The 19,135-nt window shown below is 40.1% G+C and overlaps 1 protein-coding gene across 36 annotated transcripts in view; it reads left to right on the top strand.

Annotated features, from left to right (window-relative positions):
* Positions 1-19,135, top strand: part of CLASP2 (cytoplasmic linker associated protein 2) — a 265,493-nt gene that overhangs the window by 215,068 nt on the left and 31,290 nt on the right. For all 36 annotated transcript variants that reach the window (XM_084618633.1, XM_084618647.1, XM_084618644.1 and 33 more), the window contains 3 exons: positions 2,507-2,650; positions 12,771-12,914; positions 18,552-18,658. In XM_084618633.1, the coding sequence (XP_084474759.1) occupies positions 2,507-2,650; positions 12,771-12,914; positions 18,552-18,658 (395 nt within the window). The remainder of the gene's footprint in view (positions 1-2,506; positions 2,651-12,770; positions 12,915-18,551; positions 18,659-19,135) is intronic.

Below are 19,135 nucleotides of genomic sequence, written 5' to 3' on the forward strand. Positions count from 1 at the left end.
AAGAGAACATATAGTTTTTTTTATTTGGACAGGACTAAACCCTTTAGGGTCTCCCCAAGATTATTTGTCTCTTTCATGGACAGAGTTAAAGGGACCCCACTCTCACCCCAAAGACTGAGTGGTTTCTGGTTGAATTCTTTCTTTCTATGAGGTGACTAATGTCTGTCCTCCTCCTCAGGTTATAGTCCTTTCTACAAAATCAGTGTTTGTCGCTATCTCTATTAAATGTTCCCATTGCAGAAATCTGCAAAGCTGCCATATGGGCTTTGATTCGCACCTTCTCAAAACATTACACTTTCATGCATGCCTTTAGGGCAGATGCTGCTTTTGGTACTGCTGTTCTTCAGCAGTTGTTGACTGCACTCCAAAGCACCCATCTCCTTTAGGGAGTACTGCTCAGGAATCACCTAAAGTGGAGCACCCATAGGGACATTACTCAAGGAAGAAGTTACTTACCTTACACAGTAACTGGAGTTCAAGTCATTTGTCTTTTGTCCTCGACTACCTGCCATATTTCCCCTCTGCTTTGGAGTCTTTGCTTTTGCGGGACTTTGTGGTAGAGAAGGAATTGAGGGTAGCTCGTCTGACACTGTCCTATATACCCTCAATAGAGGGCACAAGGTTAGCTAGGGCACATGTGCGGACTGAATTGGCACTACCAAAAGTCCCCAATCAAAAGGCTCAAAGGGAGCATGCCTGCCTGAAGTGGAGCACCCATAGAGACAAACATCTTGAAGAACTCCAGTCACTGTACAATGTAAGTAACTTATCTCTAATGGTCATCTTTTCTTGTTCTTCAACATAGAAAGTTTCCAGACACCAAAGAATAATGTTCTCTTTCAAAAAAAAAATTCATGAAGAACTAACCTCTTTCAAAATGACTGCCATCTTTTATTGTTCATAATGGGACTGAGGTCACAAGCTGCCCTTTCGATGGTTCCTACTTCTGCTCACCTGCTATTCAGTACTCCTCCCGGTCTGTAGACCACATAGGGGCCACCATCTTTCCTGGAGACAGTTTGACTCTACTTCCATTGGGAGTGCTTTTCTTCACAGTTTTTAACTGTTAGTAAACCTTATATCTTGTTCTTAGGAATTTTTGTGTACAGATAGCTGGGTGCATTTTTGCACCGTGTTATCATTGGTTTCTAATTGCAGCATCTGGTTTTAAAGGTATATATACATTTAAGATATCATTAGCAGATGGACACAGCAATGTCACAAAAATGCTCATTAGCCTTGTGGGGGAGGAAACAGTATATGCACACAATTATATTTGATTGGATATTAGAACGGAGATGTTTTGTTTTTAGTATGTGTTTTGAAATCTACATTTTGCAAAATATAAGTAGTTTTAAGATTTGTATCTCAAAAGGAAAAAATTTTAGCTGCCAGGTTCTCAACAGTATTTTCCTTTGATTTATGTATCAGAAAAAGCTTCAATTCTTGGGTTATGTGTAACTTCAAAGAAGGCAAGACTTAACAGCCAGCATGAGGGAGAAAAAATTAATATGGCTAAATTACATCTAGTTTCATTGCCTGCCACTAACATATTTGTCGCTCAGTGCATTGACACACTTTATTTTTTATATATCTGAAATACTAGGATGACCAAGGGAAGCTTTTAAATGATCCAAGTTTATTCAGAACAGTTATCAGTGCAAGCCATAAACACATTTTTTAAAAAAATCTTTCAGATTTTACTGTGCACAATCTCAGATCTAGCACCAGAATTAATGGAGATAGAAACAGCTAAAAAGTTAAACCAGATCATCCAAATAATCACCCACCCCGTTTCGTTGTCTCATTTTTGCCTATTCATAAACACACTGGCATTCATTAATGTAATGAATTCCGTCAAAGAAAAGTGTGTGTACTGATTGCCATGTGTATTGTTGCTTGCTTACTGGCACTGCTTTATTGTAACAGTTATATTTCCCTTATGGTTTATTTTTAATAGGAAGATGTTTTACAAAATTTATCCCCTAACAAAGATGTTTAATGCTCAGCATAGATTTCTGCTGCTAAAGGGACTGCCAGGGGATTCTGAGTGCAAATTATATACCGTTTACTGGAGGAAGCCAATTACATCTGTATATATCCTCTCCAATTCATCAGGTGGTGCTCCCTATGCCAAATATAAACAAACTAAATACAAAGTGAATGGCTAAACACTTGCACATGCAGTATGCTAGTATTTTTATTTAATGTTAGTGAGAATTAAGATGTCTGTTAGTACAGAAGACTCGTTTACAGATTATAGATATGATATGGATATTAAACAAAAACATTGACTCCAGGTAATTGGTTTTAAAATCAGCTAAAAGACTTCTGATAAAATTGCCAATATTTAATTCACTTTAAAAAAGTATCTCATTTTGTCCCATTATATTAGCCATTCTGGATTATTTGTTCTAAATAACTAGAACCCTGTTTCTTGAGTACACTCACATTTGCAGCATACTTTTGTTTTTATCTATTTACCTGACTCTGCTTACCGTTGCAGGTTAAAGTTGCAATTCTTAAATACATAGAGACTCTTGCACAGCAGATGGACCCAGGGGATTTTGTAAATTCAAGTGAAACTAGGCTGGCGGTATCTCGGATCATCACCTGGACAACAGAACCGAAAAGTTCAGATGTTAGGAAGGTATGTCCATTCATGCTAAAATATGTAGTTAGTCTTTCACAGTTTTTCTTCAGTAGTTTTTAAAGCTGAAACTTATTCTGATTGTCCTATCAGAGTTAGGAGGTATTTGTATGTGGGTTGTTACCATATTCTTAACTAATGCTTTAACAAAAAAAATTTCTTAGGGTTTTGTAGTTTGACAATTTTTCCAACAAAAGACTCCTACAAAAAATTCTTTGTAGGTTCATTCTTCAAAAGTATGGAGAACCTACTCCATTTCACGATACACAGATTACATTAAAGCATGTCGTGTCAAAATAGATAAATTAAAGCCATGTCTAGACTAAGATAAAGGTGTGTTTTTTAAAATATTTGAGCTTAAATGTCATACAGTTTAAAGCTCTAGACAGTACTAGTTATATTTTAGGTGGTTGGGAGGAACCTATCTTAGGGTAAAAGGAATACTATTGTTTAAAACACTTTGTATGACAGTTAAATTTACTTAAGTGGCCGTCTCTAGACAGCTTTAACTAATATTACTGCAACAAAGGCCACCTTCTAGCCCAGTAATAATACATTGATCACAGGAGGGGTGAGTAAGAAACTAAAATTATAGTTCATCTGGTTGAATGTTTGCATCTGGTTTTGCACATTCTTTGTATTTGACAAAAGGATCTAAGGAGTAATTGTTGAGTTGGTGACAATAGGAAGCTGACATTTTAATAAAACTACTACTTTGGCATCAAAGAACTCTTCATACAAAAGCTACTGTTGGTAACATTTGCTGTGGAAAACTAAAATACACATTCTACAGAGATTTTTTTGCAGGAAGTGAGAGGGGGTTGTGTTTCCCAGTAAAAAATTGATTAAAAAGAAGAGATTTGGTTTTCACTAACAGATTATTCTGTGTTGTTTATCTTTTTGGGTGACCCCTTTCTTCTTGAGATTTTATGCCAACTTCCCACCACCAGACTTCAGAGACTTCTCTGACTGCTCCTTTGACAGTTTCTCCATCCCTTAGAGCTTGGCACCTCTCTCTCTTTTTTTTTTTTTTTTGTCTTTTGCTGGGGAGACATAGTCTGATCACATGATTACAATTATCTGGTCTTTGCTGATCATTTGTAGATCTACCTCTGCTCTTTCTCGCTTTTTCTTCATGGCGGACCTATTACTAACCTACATTAAAATAATTTCTCCTCAACCTACCCTTTTCTATTCCTGTTAGAAACTCCACTATCATCGTTGTCCCTCTGGCGCTGACTGTCTTAGTATCATTTTTCTCCCATAAGCATGTAAAAGTATACAAATTTACAAAAAGAGCAGATTTCACAAAGTCTGTAAAAAGAAACTTCATTCGTTGTGTGCAAACAAAAATTGGTGCTGAACTTTAGGAAACTTGGTACATTTCTCTGTGAACTAGATCATCATTTAGCAAGAAAATGGAAAGTAACTTTTTTAAAAGGCGAGTATTGTATAGGCGTATAGGTTTATGATATTCAATTATGTTCTTAATTTTGGTGTCCTCTTTCAATCATTCTTTCCACTTCTTCCCCCCTTTCCACTTACAGTAACTGTTGAATCCTATTTTTCCTCAACTGCTCAAAAAAGTCCATCATTCCGTGCCATTCCCATTGTTGAGTCTTGTCCAAGGCTTTATCACCTCAACTGAACAATCCCTACTTGCCTAACTCTAGCCTTATTGTCCATCAGTCCATCCAAAACACTGCTCCCAAAATCATGTACTTTGCCTGTTGCACCAGCTCTGTCCAGACTCTTCTTCAGATCCCTTTTCTTAGCTTTCCTTGTCCTCCCAGGTCATGCTGAAACTCCTAGTCTGTTAAGCTACTGAGAATCTGGAGATATTGAAAACAAAGGATGTGGGGGAGTCTAACAAAATGCTCCTGCTTACTGGACAATCAGCTGAATTAAACTGCTCATTAAAATAGTGAGGAGGATCTCATCAGTCTACTCAGTCATCAAAATATATAGCAGTATATGGCAAAAAGTTGGTCAAGCAGGCGTTCTCCAGACAAGCATAATATTCTTTAACCATTAAGACTTCATTGAAGTTGCTTATCACTCCCCCCACCTTTTTTTAACTAACTTTATAAAAGGGGAGGGAGTCATTTTAGTAAAAGATGAGGTATTTGAATCCTTTTCTAATTTTGTATGATATATGCTGATATCCAGCAGTTGTTTTTAAATGAACTACATGTAAACCCTTTTTGTCTGTTACAGTTTTAAATCTTTTTTCAAACATTTTCAGAAATTTATTCTCCAGTAACTTGGTTGCATAATAACACTAGCTAGAGCCCATTAAAGAACACTAATAATAAATAACAATCAGTTTGAAAACTTAACCCAAACCTACAAGTCCAAGGATGAAACATACTAACCATGTGAAAAATACTTATGCTACCATACCTCCTGAAATTTAAAAGAAATAAAAGTTTGTTTTGTCCTTCGTTTAATTGTAATGGATTGTTGGTCAACTTTCTTATTTATATAGACTTTCAAGAAATCTTTGGCAAGGTTTCTCACAAGAGGCTACCAAAAAACTAACTAGTCTTGGGATGAGAGGCTAAACAGTACCATGGTCAAAAATTATCTAAGAGACAGGGAAAAAATTATAGGGATAGATGGTCAGTTTTCTTCATGGTAAAAAGTTAACCATGGGCCTCAAGGTTCCATATTAGTTTCAGTGTTTTAATATGTTTAGTAATGACTTAGAAAGAGTGTATTTTAAAAAAAAATGAGGTGACACAAAGTTAATCAGTTATTCAAGTCTAGAGAAGGTTGAAGAACTTCAGAGTGTGACTTAACCAAGTTTGATGAATGGTCAACATGATGGCAAATGAAGTTCAGTGTTAACAAATGCAAAGCAGTGCACACTGGCGGGAAGACGTAAACTACTTTTACACCTCACAAGGTTCTCAATTAACAGTATCAACTCAAGAAAGGGACTGGCAATCATTATGTAAAGCTTAACGAAGACTTCTGTTTAATGTGTAGCTGTGGTCAAAAAAGCAAGCATTATGTTAGGGTGCATAAGAAATGGCATGTTGAATAATGTGGAAAATATTGTAATGCCATGATACAAATCAGTGGTACAGCCTCATCTGGAATACTGTGTGCCATTCTGGTCACCCCTTCTCATAAAGGATATTGCAGAATTATAAGTGGTTCAGAGAATAACAAATAGTTAGAGGTATGGATAAATTCCTATGAAGAAAATGAAAAAAATTGGGATTGTTTACCTTAAAAGAAAGAGATTATTAGGGGGGAATATGATAAAAGTAGCTGGAAACAAATTCTGTTATTAAAGATTCCTAACATTTCCTGCCCCAGCGCCCTGTTTTAAGTTGCTTATAAATTTGCCAAGCTTTGAGTTTTTGGACTGAAATTTTACATGCTGGGTGTCTTCCTCAGGCTGAATATTTTTGGAAAAATTCAGCCAAAACTGTTCAGCCATTTCCAAGAATGAGGTAATGCAGAAATACATTTTGCCCATGTTAAAAATTTCTGGTGACCATTTCCTTGAACAACATTAGTGTCCATGGGCTTTGGAGCAGGGGCTTGAAATTTGGCAGAGGCGTTTGTTTGTGTCAGGGATATGCCTTTCGCTGTCCCTGTGAAAATCTGCCCAAATTTGGCCAAGTCATAAGCCTTTGAAAATTGTAGTTTGCACATGGCTGATTTTGGCAGCTAAAATCTCCAAAGATTCCATCCTCGCTGAGCATGCTTAAGCAGCTCACAGCTCCTCGTGCTCACCAGACTGAGCATGCACCATCCTCACAGAAAGAGAATGTGCTCCAGCCCAGGGCTGTGGGGATTTAAAAGGACTTTTCTTGTAATTGCTATTCCCAGGTGGTCCATTCCAGGGTGGTGTTGGGCATTAGAATCAAGAGCAGAGATGTCACAGCTTGGTTGGATGCCCAGCTTGAGACTCTGTGATCTGATATGCTGAAGTGTTGAGCACTAACAGCAATGTTTAATTCTGTGGAAAGCTGTGTTTTGACCATATAAAGTGCTTAATACTGTGAAAAATCAGGGTCCAATCTTCTCAGATTAGTGGTAACTTTTTACCTTAATCTTGCTGCCTTAGTTCCCCATCTATAAAATGGGAGTAATACCCCCTCATCTCAACGGAGTGTTGTGAAGTTAAAATTAATGTTTATGTGAAGCACTCATCACTATAGTGTCTAAGTGCCATAGAAAAGCTCATGAGGAAATTAATAATTCTGTCTTGAGAGCAGTTCGAATAGTGTGCAGTAAAAGCATGGGGCCACACATTGAGCAATGACTAGAAAGCAAAATACTGAATAGCTCCTCATTAAGTGAACACTATCCATCATGTATACTGAATGAGGCATGGGCCTTGTGGAAAAAATAGTATGTGACCATGTAATTAAAGATTGTGTCATAATACATGTGCACTGGGGGGCAGAATTAAGATTGTGCTGGCATTTCCTTACTTTTGAGTACTTGACTTTGTAACACTGATGTTCTTTTAACATAGTTTTTTGTGTGTAACATATAATAAGAAATGGCATAGAGAAAGTAGGTTGGGAGCTTCTGCTCTCTGTCTCATAACACAAGAATAAAAGGACATTCAATTAAACTAAAAAGTACGAAATTTAAAAAATGCTAAAAGTAAATGCTTTTTCATTCAGCATGTAGTAAGACAGTAATACTCATTACCACAAGATGTTGTTAGGCCTGATATTAGAGAGTTTCAAAGAGTTTAAAAAGTATGGATTGGATGAATGGACTGTAAGGTGGATAGAAAGCTGGCTAGATCATCGGGCTCAACGGGTAGTTATCAACGGCTCACTGTCAAAGTTGGCAGCCGGTATCAAGCAGAGTACCCCAGGGGTCAGTCCTTTGGCCGGTTTTGTCAAACATCGTCATTAATGATCTGGATGATGGGATGGATTGCACCCTCAGCATGTTCATGGATGACACTAAACTGGGGGGAGAGGTAGATATGCTGGAGGGTAGGGATCGGGTCCAGTGTGACCTAGACAAATTGGAGGATTGGGCCAAAAGAAATCTGATGAGGTTCAACAAGGACAAGTGCAGAGTCCTGCATTTAGGATGGAAGAATTCCATGCACTGCTACCGGCTGGGGACCGACTGGCTCAGCGGCAGTTCTGCAGAAAAGCACCTGGGGATTACTGTGGACGAGAAGCTGGATATGAGTCAACAATGTGCCCTTGTTGCCAAGAAGGCTAACAACATATTGGGCTGCATTAGTAGGAGCATTGCCAGCAGATTGAGGGAAGTGATTATTCCCCTCTATTCGGCACTGGTGAGGCCACATCTGGAGTATTGCGTCCAGTTTTGGGTCCCCCACTCCAGAAAGGATGTGGACAAATTGGAGAGTCCGGCAGCGGGCAAGGAAAATGATTAGGGGGCTGGGGCACATGACTTATGAGGAGAGGCTGAGGGATCTGGGCTTATTTAGTCTGCAGAAGAGAAGAGTGAGGGGGGATTTGATAACTGCTTTCAACTACCTGAAGGGCATTCCAAAGAGGATGGAGCTTGGCTGTTCTCACTGGTGACAGATGACAGAACAAGGAGCAATGATCTCAAGTTGCAGTGGGGAAAGTCTAGGTTGGATATTAGGGAAAACTATTTCACTAAGAGGGTGGTGAACCACTGGAATGGGTTACTTAGGGAGGTGGTGGAATCTCCATCCTTAGAAATTTTTAAGGCCTGGCTTGACAAAGCCCTGGCTGGGATGATTTAGTTGGGGTTGGTCCTGCTTTAAGAAGGGGGTTGGACTAGATGACCTCCTGAGGTCTCTTCCAACCCTGATATTCTATGATTCTATGACTTGGGCATTTATATGGATAACAAGAATATCCAGAATTATTACATTTAATGCTAACACATTTTGGAAGGAATACAATTAATAGAAAAACATTTTTAAACAATGTTTGGCAAGTTTCAGTGGTATTTTTCAAAGACTATATTTGCAAGAGTAGTTTGACACACAGTATATTTGTCAAATAAATTATTTGGCAAATACTAGTGAAATGCAAATACAGTAATATAATCTCCAAGTATTCAGCAAGTCTACTTTTTTCGTCTCACTTGTTTTGGTTCCTGTCATATTTCCATTCCTGGTTAAACTTCGCTTTTTCTTACTATAGTAGATCATACTGTTTCTAATCTTGCGTTATCTTTATTGTTTACTTTTTTTGTCCTCCGCAACTGTCTCTCTCCCTTTACCTCCTCTTCAGTATTTTTCTCTCACCACGTTTCTTCTGCTTCTCTCTCTCTCTCCAGAATCTTGCTGCAGTATTTCTCTGTTCTGATTTCTCATGTTTGAAAATGTCAGATATCTACTAGCCACAAACTAATGTAAAACACTGGGGGTCTTACTGCCCATAGGCAGTGCCCAAATGAGAAACCAGTCCCTCTAGCATCTTGGAAGGGGGAAGTTGAGGATTGTATTCCTCCTGGGTGGTGTCTCATAATGCTAATTATTGTTCAGATTTGCCTCTGTTTAGGTGTTAGAGCTGCTTAGGTTTTCAGTCATTGAACACCGCAGGCTGCTGGAAGGGAAGAGGAGACATGCGTACTCTGGTTCTCTTCCCCCACGCTGTCCTTCTTCCCCAAAACCTTAGTTGTTACAAGGCTAGGTGGGATTCTGCAGTACTTGACTCCATCTCAGTCTCCTTTTTTGATTCCTCGCCTGCATCAGCTAGCTCCAGTGCTTGCCTCTGCTTCTGCTCAGAGCTTTCAAGCACCAGCAGAATGAAGTATGACCCTATGCTTGTAGATCTCAGAGCTGCACACAGGACTCTTAATAACATTAATGAAAACTGATCAGACTCTGGTCAATTTTCATTCTGCTTTCGCTTGGCAAAGTTTTAAGCATGGGAGGTACAGGAGCAGACTGCTGACTAAGGGAGACAGCATTAATTCACTTTGCGCTTGGTTTGCATTTGGGATTTTAACTTCAAAACCGCCGAAGCCTAGAAACATAAGCCAATCATTTCAGAATCGGGTGCCTGAAGTTAGGTTCCTATGTTCATATTTTAGGCACCTAAAGTGCCTGATTTTTTTGAGGAGTAGTGACCATCCAGTAGATCCATAAATAATTATTTAGAAACCTAACTTTAGGCATCATTTTTGAAAAACCTGGACTTTATCTTTTTTTAAATGAAAGCTTAAGATTCTGTAGGGTTTGGTGGCACTTGCCCAGAGAAGTTTCATATTCACCCTGAGCTAGTGAATTTTTCACGACCTGATAACACTTTTCTAGAGCTTTATATTCAGGGGTCTCTTTCACCTAAATCAGTAAAGTTTAAGTCGTAAGGCACGTGGCATTCTATCTGATCTGATGATTAAAATCTCTCGTATGGGTTCTTATGTCAATAGTTAACTGAATCATGGAGGAGCTGCCAATGAGCTTTATCATCTGGAACACTACCTAGTTTTTGTTACCATCAGAGAGCCACTTGCAATAGCCAGTTGCCCTGAGCTTCAAGATTACACCAATAAATATTTGAAAGTGATATCCTGACATTATTAAACTATGGTTTTTAAATGGTTTTCACTTAAATAGATTTGAATGAAAAATTAGATATATCATAAACATTCACAGCAACTTTCTCTATTTTTAATAGGTGGTAACTTTTTTAATGAACTTTTCTATTATATTAAAACAAAGCAGCTTTTTTCCACCTACTTTGTACAAATGACCTTTTCCCAGTGTGAGCATTTCCAAAGGACCATTTGCTATTGGTCGTTGAACTGGGACTTTTCTCTGGAGGCTAGCATTCAGTGCTCCAGAATCTCAGTTGTGTTTTGAGTTTTATTTTGGGTTTGTTTTTGTTTTTTTTAATGAAAAGTCTCTAGCAACCTAGTTTCTAAGGTCAAATTTTTAAGGGCTATAGTACATAAACCAAAGCAGTGATATGTGCATCAATATACAGCCAGCCTGAAACAATAGTTGCGAGAGGGGTGGTTTACTATGAAGCAAAATAATGATTAATTAAACATCAAAATTGATAACTCTTTGATTGGTGGTCAAAGCATGTAAGAAAAAAAACAGACAATCACATTATGAAAATCTGCTGTGAATGTAGCTCCACTTGAGACACCAAAATAAAACTTCATTTGTGGGGAGACCTTGGGAATATCATTTTTATTTCCCACTTTGACCCCCAATTATAGGAACATGTTGACACATGCTACTTCTCAAAGTCGCCTTCAGTAGCCAAATGTGCATAATTAGAAGCCACACTACCTCGAGATGGCAGGATATGAGCCTTATAGTGATGGGCTCTGTACAAGTACAAAATACAGTTCTACCCCAGAAAGCTAAAATTCTAAATCATTTTGAATGATGCCTGGGGGTAAGGGCTTAGAATACAACAGAGAAGAGAGAGAAGATAAGAGTGACAGTGATAACACAAGGTTACATATAAGATTAGCAACAGGTACAATCTGGAAACTTTAGAGTTCTGGGGGGATTTATGTCTCAACTGGCAGAGAGATCAGTGAATCACTTCTACTCTAACCAGTTAGGAGTTGATGAATCTGTCAGTTTCCCTTTGTTTTTTATTAACTCAAATTGCATTGAAGTGAAGAGACTAGGACAGGAATGAGAAAGAGATTTAAACATGTAGCAATTCACCAGTGAAGAGCAGTTGTTCACAGCAAATTTATGTTTAAGATTTTAATGTTTTACTTAATTATATTTAAACACAACCATGAATATGTGCTGATGTATGTTTTCAATGTTAGCTTTCCACTTAATTTAAAGTTACTACAGTTCATTACTCTGGAGAGAAAAAGAGAGAAATAAATATCTGAAAGAATTTTCTAAATTACTTGTTTAAATATTTTGGTACTTAAGCAAGTTGTCTATCATTTTTTCAAACATTAGGCGCTTGTTCTGTCCAGTGCATGGCAGACCTTGTTGGTGAGCTGATAAATTTAAGTAGTTAATCTGGAATCAGCTTCATACCAGAATTAAAATATTAAATAAGTCTGTGTAATTCAACAATATCCTGCCTTTCATTGATATGTGACTGGCCTCTTGCCACACTGACAAACCTTTTGGCCTCTCTAATCAGCACTGACTAAATTGTGTAAATGATACTAAATCAGCTAAAAAAAAGTTAGCTAAAAATACACTGCATAACTAATTACATTCTACTGTCATTAAAGAGATGTGCTTTTGATACAAGACAAGGAAAACAATTTTAAAACACCAGTTTAAAAACAAGTATTTACTCTCTAAATGGGGGGAGGATCTATAAATTGCCTAACTAATAAAAACTTAAAATCAGAAAAATTATGCAGCAAGGCAGATGCTCTAATATTAATATTTCAAATTTTACTTTTAATCTTCAAAGTGTTTTCCAATTTGCTAAATTAATTCTAATGACATTTACCTCACAAGGTTATTGTTCATTTTTTATAGATAAGGGAAACTGAGGAAGAAAGAGTTTAAATGACTCCCCATGTGATCTTGGGGGAGTCTGTGTAAGTTAAAGACCTATGATCAGACCACAGAACTATGCCTACTGTACTCCAGGTTAACACATCTATTTGCTAAATTTTAAAATAAAAAATAAGGATTCTCAGTTGATAAACTTGTGGGTCACAACCACTTGAGAGCTCACCAGAAAGTTTCTGGGGAAGAGGCAGATATAGCAAGCTGGCTCCCATCATGTCTGAGGTATACTGCTAAATATGAGTCTTCTGTCATTTGGAAATGATTCTGTTTTAATGCCAAAATCACTTATAAGTCATTATGCCATTTTCTTTGTCATTTCATTTGTCTGTTGTTACGAGCACAAAGCACTCTGGGAGAATATCTCAAAATGACTTGTTGCTAGGAGGATCATGGGAAATAAAAGGCTGAGGATTCCTGACCAGAATCATCAGTGTGTGACCAGCAAATGTCCATTGTTGGTTTTTTAATCCTGTCTGCCGATACCTTTATTCTTGAAGTTTTTATCTAATTAAAATAGGTAATCAACATTGCATTTCTTCCATCATTTTTGATTACTCCTTTCTCTGGAATCCATACTGGTCAAATAAAGCAATTTTCAATATCTAACATTTTTAAAACAAAAATTCACATATAGTTTTCATTAATATTTTTTTGCTCTAGGCTGCACAGTCAGTGCTGATTGCCCTATTTGAACTCAATACCCCAGAGTTCACAATGTTACTGGGTGCTTTACCAAAAACATTTCAGGATGGAGCAACAAAGCTTCTCCACAACCATCTCCGGAATACGGGCAATGGTGGTCAGGTATTTACACTTTTTTTTTTTTGGCTCTGAAGTTACTAATACATACTTTCATCTTCATCTTAATATAGGTTGTTCTTCTTCCTGGGCTTGCTCATATCAATTCCAAGTAGGTGTGCGTGCGCTGCGTAGAGTCATCAGAAGACTTTCCTCTAGCCATACCCATTGGGTCGGCTGTGGAGCCCCCTGGAGTTGTGCCTTCGTGGTGGTGTATATAGGTCCCTGCCAACCCGCCGTCTCTTCAGTTCCTTCTTACCGCCCATGACAGTCTTTGGAGCTGCGTTTTTCTCAATCCTCTAGTGGTCTTTCTCTTTGTATCTGTAAATAGTTAACTTAGTGTTAGTGTTTCAAGTAGTTTTTATAGTTAGATATGTTTCTGTTGGGGTTTCCCCTACTCCAGGTCCTGCCAGAAGCCTATGCCCATGGTGACCCCAACAACTCTTGCTTAAAGTGCTTGGGGAAGGCCCAACAGACCAACAGGTACAAGATTTGCGAAGATTTCTGCCCAAGAACCAAAAAGGAGAGAGACTTTAGGTTAAAACTACTCCTCATAGAGTCATCTCTCCATCCTCAGCCGGCACAGCCCACATCGGACTCAAAATCTAAGGAGGCAAAGAAGCTGAACCTCTTTGGCTAAAAGGTCTACTCTAACAGAGGGCTCCAGCTTCAGATTTCCAGCCAGCCACTACAATTTCAATTCTTGGAACACTCTCTGACTAAGTTTAAAGAGTTGCTTCCAGCTGAATCCCGGTCAGAGTTTAGGGTCATCATCAAAGAGGGCAAGGTTATAGCAAGGACCTCATTGCAAGCCACACTTGACTCAGCAGACTCGGCAACCCGCACGAAGTCAACCAGTATAGCCATGTGAAGGAGCTCGTGGCTGCATAGTTCAGGCCTCCCACATGAGGTCCAAAAAACAATTCAGGACTTGCCCTTCAATGGATCAGGGCTGTTCTTGGAGCAAATGGACTCTAAGCTCCAGTCTCAGACTTGCAAGTGACATTAAAATCTCTTGGCACCATACACTAGCCCCACAAAGGAAGCATTTCAAACCTCAGCGTCCCCTATGCTTCTGCCCAACTCATCCTAGACAGGATTACAACAGGAGGCAGGGCAGAAATAATAGGAGGAGGCCACCTCAGCCCTCTTCCACCCAGAGCCAGGGCTCGGTGAGGCAGTCTTCTGACCCCAAGCAAAACTTTTGAAGGCGCACCTGGGGGCGACCAGGCAAAATCCCGGATACTTTCCTCCATTTCATGAACTGTCTATCCCATTTCTACCATGCCTGGGCCCAGATCACCTTGGATCAATCTGTCGTATGCATGGTCGAATTGGGATATTCTCTCAAATTCTGTTCCATCCCTCCCACCCATTCCCCTTCCCTCTTCAGAGACCCTTCTCACAAGCAACTTTTCATACAGGAATTACAAACGCTCCTATAAGCTGGAACAGTAGAGGAGGTCCCTCAGAATTTCTGGGGCAAGGGGTTTTATTCCCAATATTTCCTAATCCCGAAAGCAAGGGCAGGCTCAGGCCTATTCTAGACCTGTGAAACCTCAACAGATTCATGAAAAAGTTAGTTTTTCATGGTCTCCCTGGCTTCCATTATCTCCTCCCTGGATCTGGAGGACTGGTACACCCCCCCTCAACTTGAAGGACACATACTTTCATGTGTCGATATTCCTGTCCCACAGGCGGTTCCTCCACTTTGTGGTCAACCCCACCCATTATTTGTTTATGGTTTTCCCCTTCGAGCTATTGGCGGCCCGTTGGGTGTTCACCAAATGCATGTAGGTCGTAGATGCCTTCTTGAGGAGGCAACAGATACAAGTATTCCCATACCTAGATGACCTGCTAATCAAGTGCCGCACCAGAGCTCAGGTGGAGGAGCATGTGAACCTCGTACGGTTAACTTTTGACAGGCTCTGGCTGATCCTGAATGTGACCCAGTCAACTCTAACCCACACTCAGAGGATAGAGTTCATTGGAGCTCTCCTAGACTCGGGTCAAGCCACAGCAGTCCTTCCGGAATTACGTTTTCTGACCATGGGTGCCATTAGGGGGCTTACAATGATACCCCACTACTATGGCAAGAAATTGCCTGAAGCTGCTCGGTCATGTGGCTGCTTGTACGTATGTAGTTCAGCACGCAAGAAGACACTGGCTCTACAGGCCTGGCTGGCCTCAGTATACAGGCCAAACCGAGACCACCTAGATACAATAGTCAGCATTCCTCCTTCAGTTATTGAGTCCCTCCTGTGGTGGCTCAACCCGCAAGCGGTGTGTGCAGGAGTACCCTTCTCCAGGCTCCAACCCTTGCTGTCTCTAGTCATGGAGGCATCAGCAATGGGATCGGGGGGCGGGGGGGGGGGGCAATACACTCCAGGCTCTCGGAACAAGCTGGCTGATCATCTCAGCAGGTCCCTTCATAATCGTGAATAGTCTGTCCTTCCAAATGTCGTGATCAACATCTTCCAACGATGGGGGTTTCCCCAGATAGACTTGTTCTCAACAAGGCACAACAGAAAGTGTCAGCAGTTTTTTTCCTACCTGAATCACACCCAGGGCTCACTCATGGACGCTTTTCCCCTCACTTAGAAGGATCACCTGCTGTATGCATTCCCGCCCTTCCCACTTGTATACAAGGTCCTGCAAAAGGTCAATGATCTTAATAGCACCAGCATGGCCACATCAACACTGGTTCACCTTGCTCCTAGGCCTGTCAGTGGACACGCCCATAACCTTGCCCCTGGTCCCAGTCTTGATCACGCAGGACCACAGCCGCCTCCAGCATCCCAATCTAGAGTCTCTCCATCTCATGGCTTGGAAACTCCGTGGCTAAACCCCTGGGAGCTCACATGTTCAGACCTTGTTGGGGAGGTTCTCTTTGCTAGTAGGAAACCATCCACTAGAGCCACTTATTTGGCTAAGTGGAAGAGATTATCTATTTGGTCATTACAAAAGGAAACTCCACCTTTACAGTCATCAGTTCCCTTTATCCTGGACTATTTACTACATTCGAAACAGCAGAGCCTGTCAGTATCGTCAATAAAGGTGCACCTGGCCGCTATCTCGGTTTTCCATCCCGATTTGGCTGGCCGGTCGGTTTTAGCTAATCCTATGGTTGGCTGCTTCCTCAAAGGACTAGATAGACTGTACCCTCCAGACAGCCAATCTCACCATGGGATCTCAACCTGGTACTCTCAAGACTGATGGGTCCTCCTTTGAGCCCCTAGCAACGTGATCTCTTCTCTACCTTTCCTGGAAAGTAGTGTTCTTGGTGGCTATAACTTCAGCTAGGAGAGTTTCTGAGCTTAAGACCTTAACTTCTGAGCTCCCATATACTGTCTTCTATAAGGACAAGCTGCAGTTGCACCCCACCCACCTTTTCTCCCAAAGTTAGTTTCACAATTCCACATGAACCAGGATATATTTCTTCCAGTGTTCTTTCCTAAGCCACATGCTAGCAACTGGGAGTGAATGTTTCACTCCCTGGATGTCAGACAAGTGTTAGCCTTTTACATCAAAAGAATGAAACCATTTGGGAAATCAAGATAACTCTTCATTGAGATTGTAAAGCAAATGAAGGGGCTTCCAGTGTCTTCCCAAAGAATCTCTTCATGAATCACGGCCTGCATCAGGGCATGCTACGACCTGGCAAAGATACCTGCCCCCGCGCTGATGGCATATTCCACATGGGCCAGGCATCCTCAGTGGCGTTCCTAGCACAAGTCCCTATTCAAGATATCTGCAGGGCAGCGACGTGGTTATCGATCCACACCTTTACATTGCACTGCGCCATGACGCAGCAGGCCAGAGACAATGCCGCATTTGGCAGAGCAGTCCTGCAGTCTGCAATCTGCTAAACTCCGCCCCCTTCTCCTAGGAGATGCTTGGGAGTCACCTATTTGGAATCGACATGAGCGAGCACTTGAAGAAGAAAAAACAGTTAGCTACCTTCTCGTAACTGTTGTTCTTTGAGATGTTGCTCATGTCCGTTCCAAGGAGCACCTGCCTGCCCCTCTATCAGAGTACTCCGAAGAAACTCAAGAGGCGATGGATTCACAGGGACCTATATATACCGCCCTGAAAGCACAACTCCAGCAAGCTTCACAGCCAACCCGATGGGTACTGCTAGGGGAAACTCCTTCTGTCAACTGTGCACATGGCATGCGCACACCTCCTTGGAATGAACAAGAGCAACGCATCTCGAAGAACAGTTATGCAAAGGTAGGTAACTAGTTTTTTTTATTATAATAATAATAATTATTATTATTTTGTTAAGTTTGGTTTTATTTATTTGCAAGTGGCTTCTAATTTGGAGTCTCCTTTAATTTATAGTTAACAATGTTATTTTAAAAAGAGGTGTGTATATATATATTTCAAAAAGTTGAGAATTCTCAGCATTATTACTTTTAAGTAAACTGATCATGTTAGCTCTTGGTGCTCTTAACTTTCACAAACAGTAATATATCTCATGCCTATTTCTTTAGTTACTGAAATTACTTATATCTCGCTAGGTTTCAGGGTGGTATCCATGTTAGTCTCTACCAGCAAAAACGAGGAGTCCTTGTGGCACCTTAGAGACTAACAAATTTATTTGGGCAGAAGCTTTCATGGGTTAAAACCCACTTCATCAGATGCATGGAGTGGAAAATACAGTAGAGAAGTATAAATACACAGCATAGGAAAAGATGGGAGTTGCCTTACCAAGTGAGGGATCAGTGCTAGGGAGAAAATTCAATTGAGGTGGAAGTGGGCTATTCTCAACTGTTGACAAGAAGGGGTGGAAATCGCTTTTGTAGTGCTAATGAGGCCAGTGTAATCAAGGTGGCCCATTTTAACAGTTAACAAGAAGGTATGAGTATCAGCAGGGAGAAATTAGTTTTTGTAGTGACCAATCCACTCCCAGTCTTTACTCAGGCCTAATTTGATAGTGTCCAATTTGCAAATTAATTCCAGTTCTGCAGTTTCTCGTTGGAGTCTGTTTTTGAAGTTTTTTTGTTGAAGAATTGCCACTTTTAAGTCTGCTATTGAGTGTCCAGGGAGACTGAAGTGTTCTCCTACTGGTTTTTTAATGTTATAATTCTTGATGTCAGATTTGTGTCCATTTATTCTTTTGCGTAGAGACTGTCCGATTTGGGCAATGTACATGGCAGAGGGGCATTGCTGGCACATGATGGCATATATCCCTGGACACTCAATAACAAACTTGCTGATACTAACACCTTCTTGTTAACTGTTTGAAATGGGCCACCTTGATTACATTGGCCTCATTAGCACTACAGAAGTGATTTCCACCCCTTCTTGTTAACTTTTGAGAATAGCCCACTTCCAACTTATTTGAATTGGCTCGTTAGCACTGACCCCTCCACATGGTAAGGCAACTCCCATCTTTTCATATGCTGTATATTTATACCTCTCTACTGTATTTTCCACTCCATGCATCTGATGAAGTGGGTTTTAGCCCACGAAAGCTTATGTCCAAATAAATTTGTTAGTCTCTAAGGTGCCACAAGGGCTCCTCGTTGTTTTTATATCTAGCTAGCTAATCTCAGAACTTTTCTGGTGTTAAAAATTAAATATAACATAAATTTAAAAGGAAATATTATTTTTTACTAGAATACCATTTTTTCATAGGGGTCAATGGGAAGTCCTTTAACAAGACCTACGCCACGTTCACCAGCCAGTTGGTCCAGTCCTCTCACTTCCCCAACCAATACATCACAGAATACTTTGTCACCAAGGTAATATAAAGCTACGTTATAACTTTACATGATAACTTGGTGTTATGGGTTTTTTGTGTGTTCTCCTGAATTCCAAACCCATCAAAAAGTGCAGAAAGACTTTTACCCAGTTAAATCAACCACTGGATACTTAGAATAATCACTTATTAAAAACTATTAACTCGGACTAATCACCAGACAACTTAAAATTCTGGAGGGTAAAAGGCACTAACCAATGAAATGCTCTACAGCTTAACTGCCATTTCTACCAGTCTAGAGGATTTCATAGGTCATGTTTTTGATGGTGATGGATTTAGTAGTTTGACGTTTTAAATGTTAAAATTGTAGGCAAGTTCACTATAGTAGTTTATACTTTATATTTAATAGAGAAACTCTGCAGAAGCTCAAGGCATTAATACTTTCAGCAGTAGAGAATGGAGCAACAGTCTGCTTCCTCCTGCTGTTGTTCCTAAATAAGCAGACCCCTTGTTGGCCATT

This window comes from Lepidochelys olivacea, assembly GCF_965140295.1.
Source record: "Lepidochelys olivacea isolate rLepOli2 genome assembly, chromosome: 2".
Lineage (NCBI taxonomy): Eukaryota > Metazoa > Chordata > Testudines > Cheloniidae > Lepidochelys > Lepidochelys olivacea.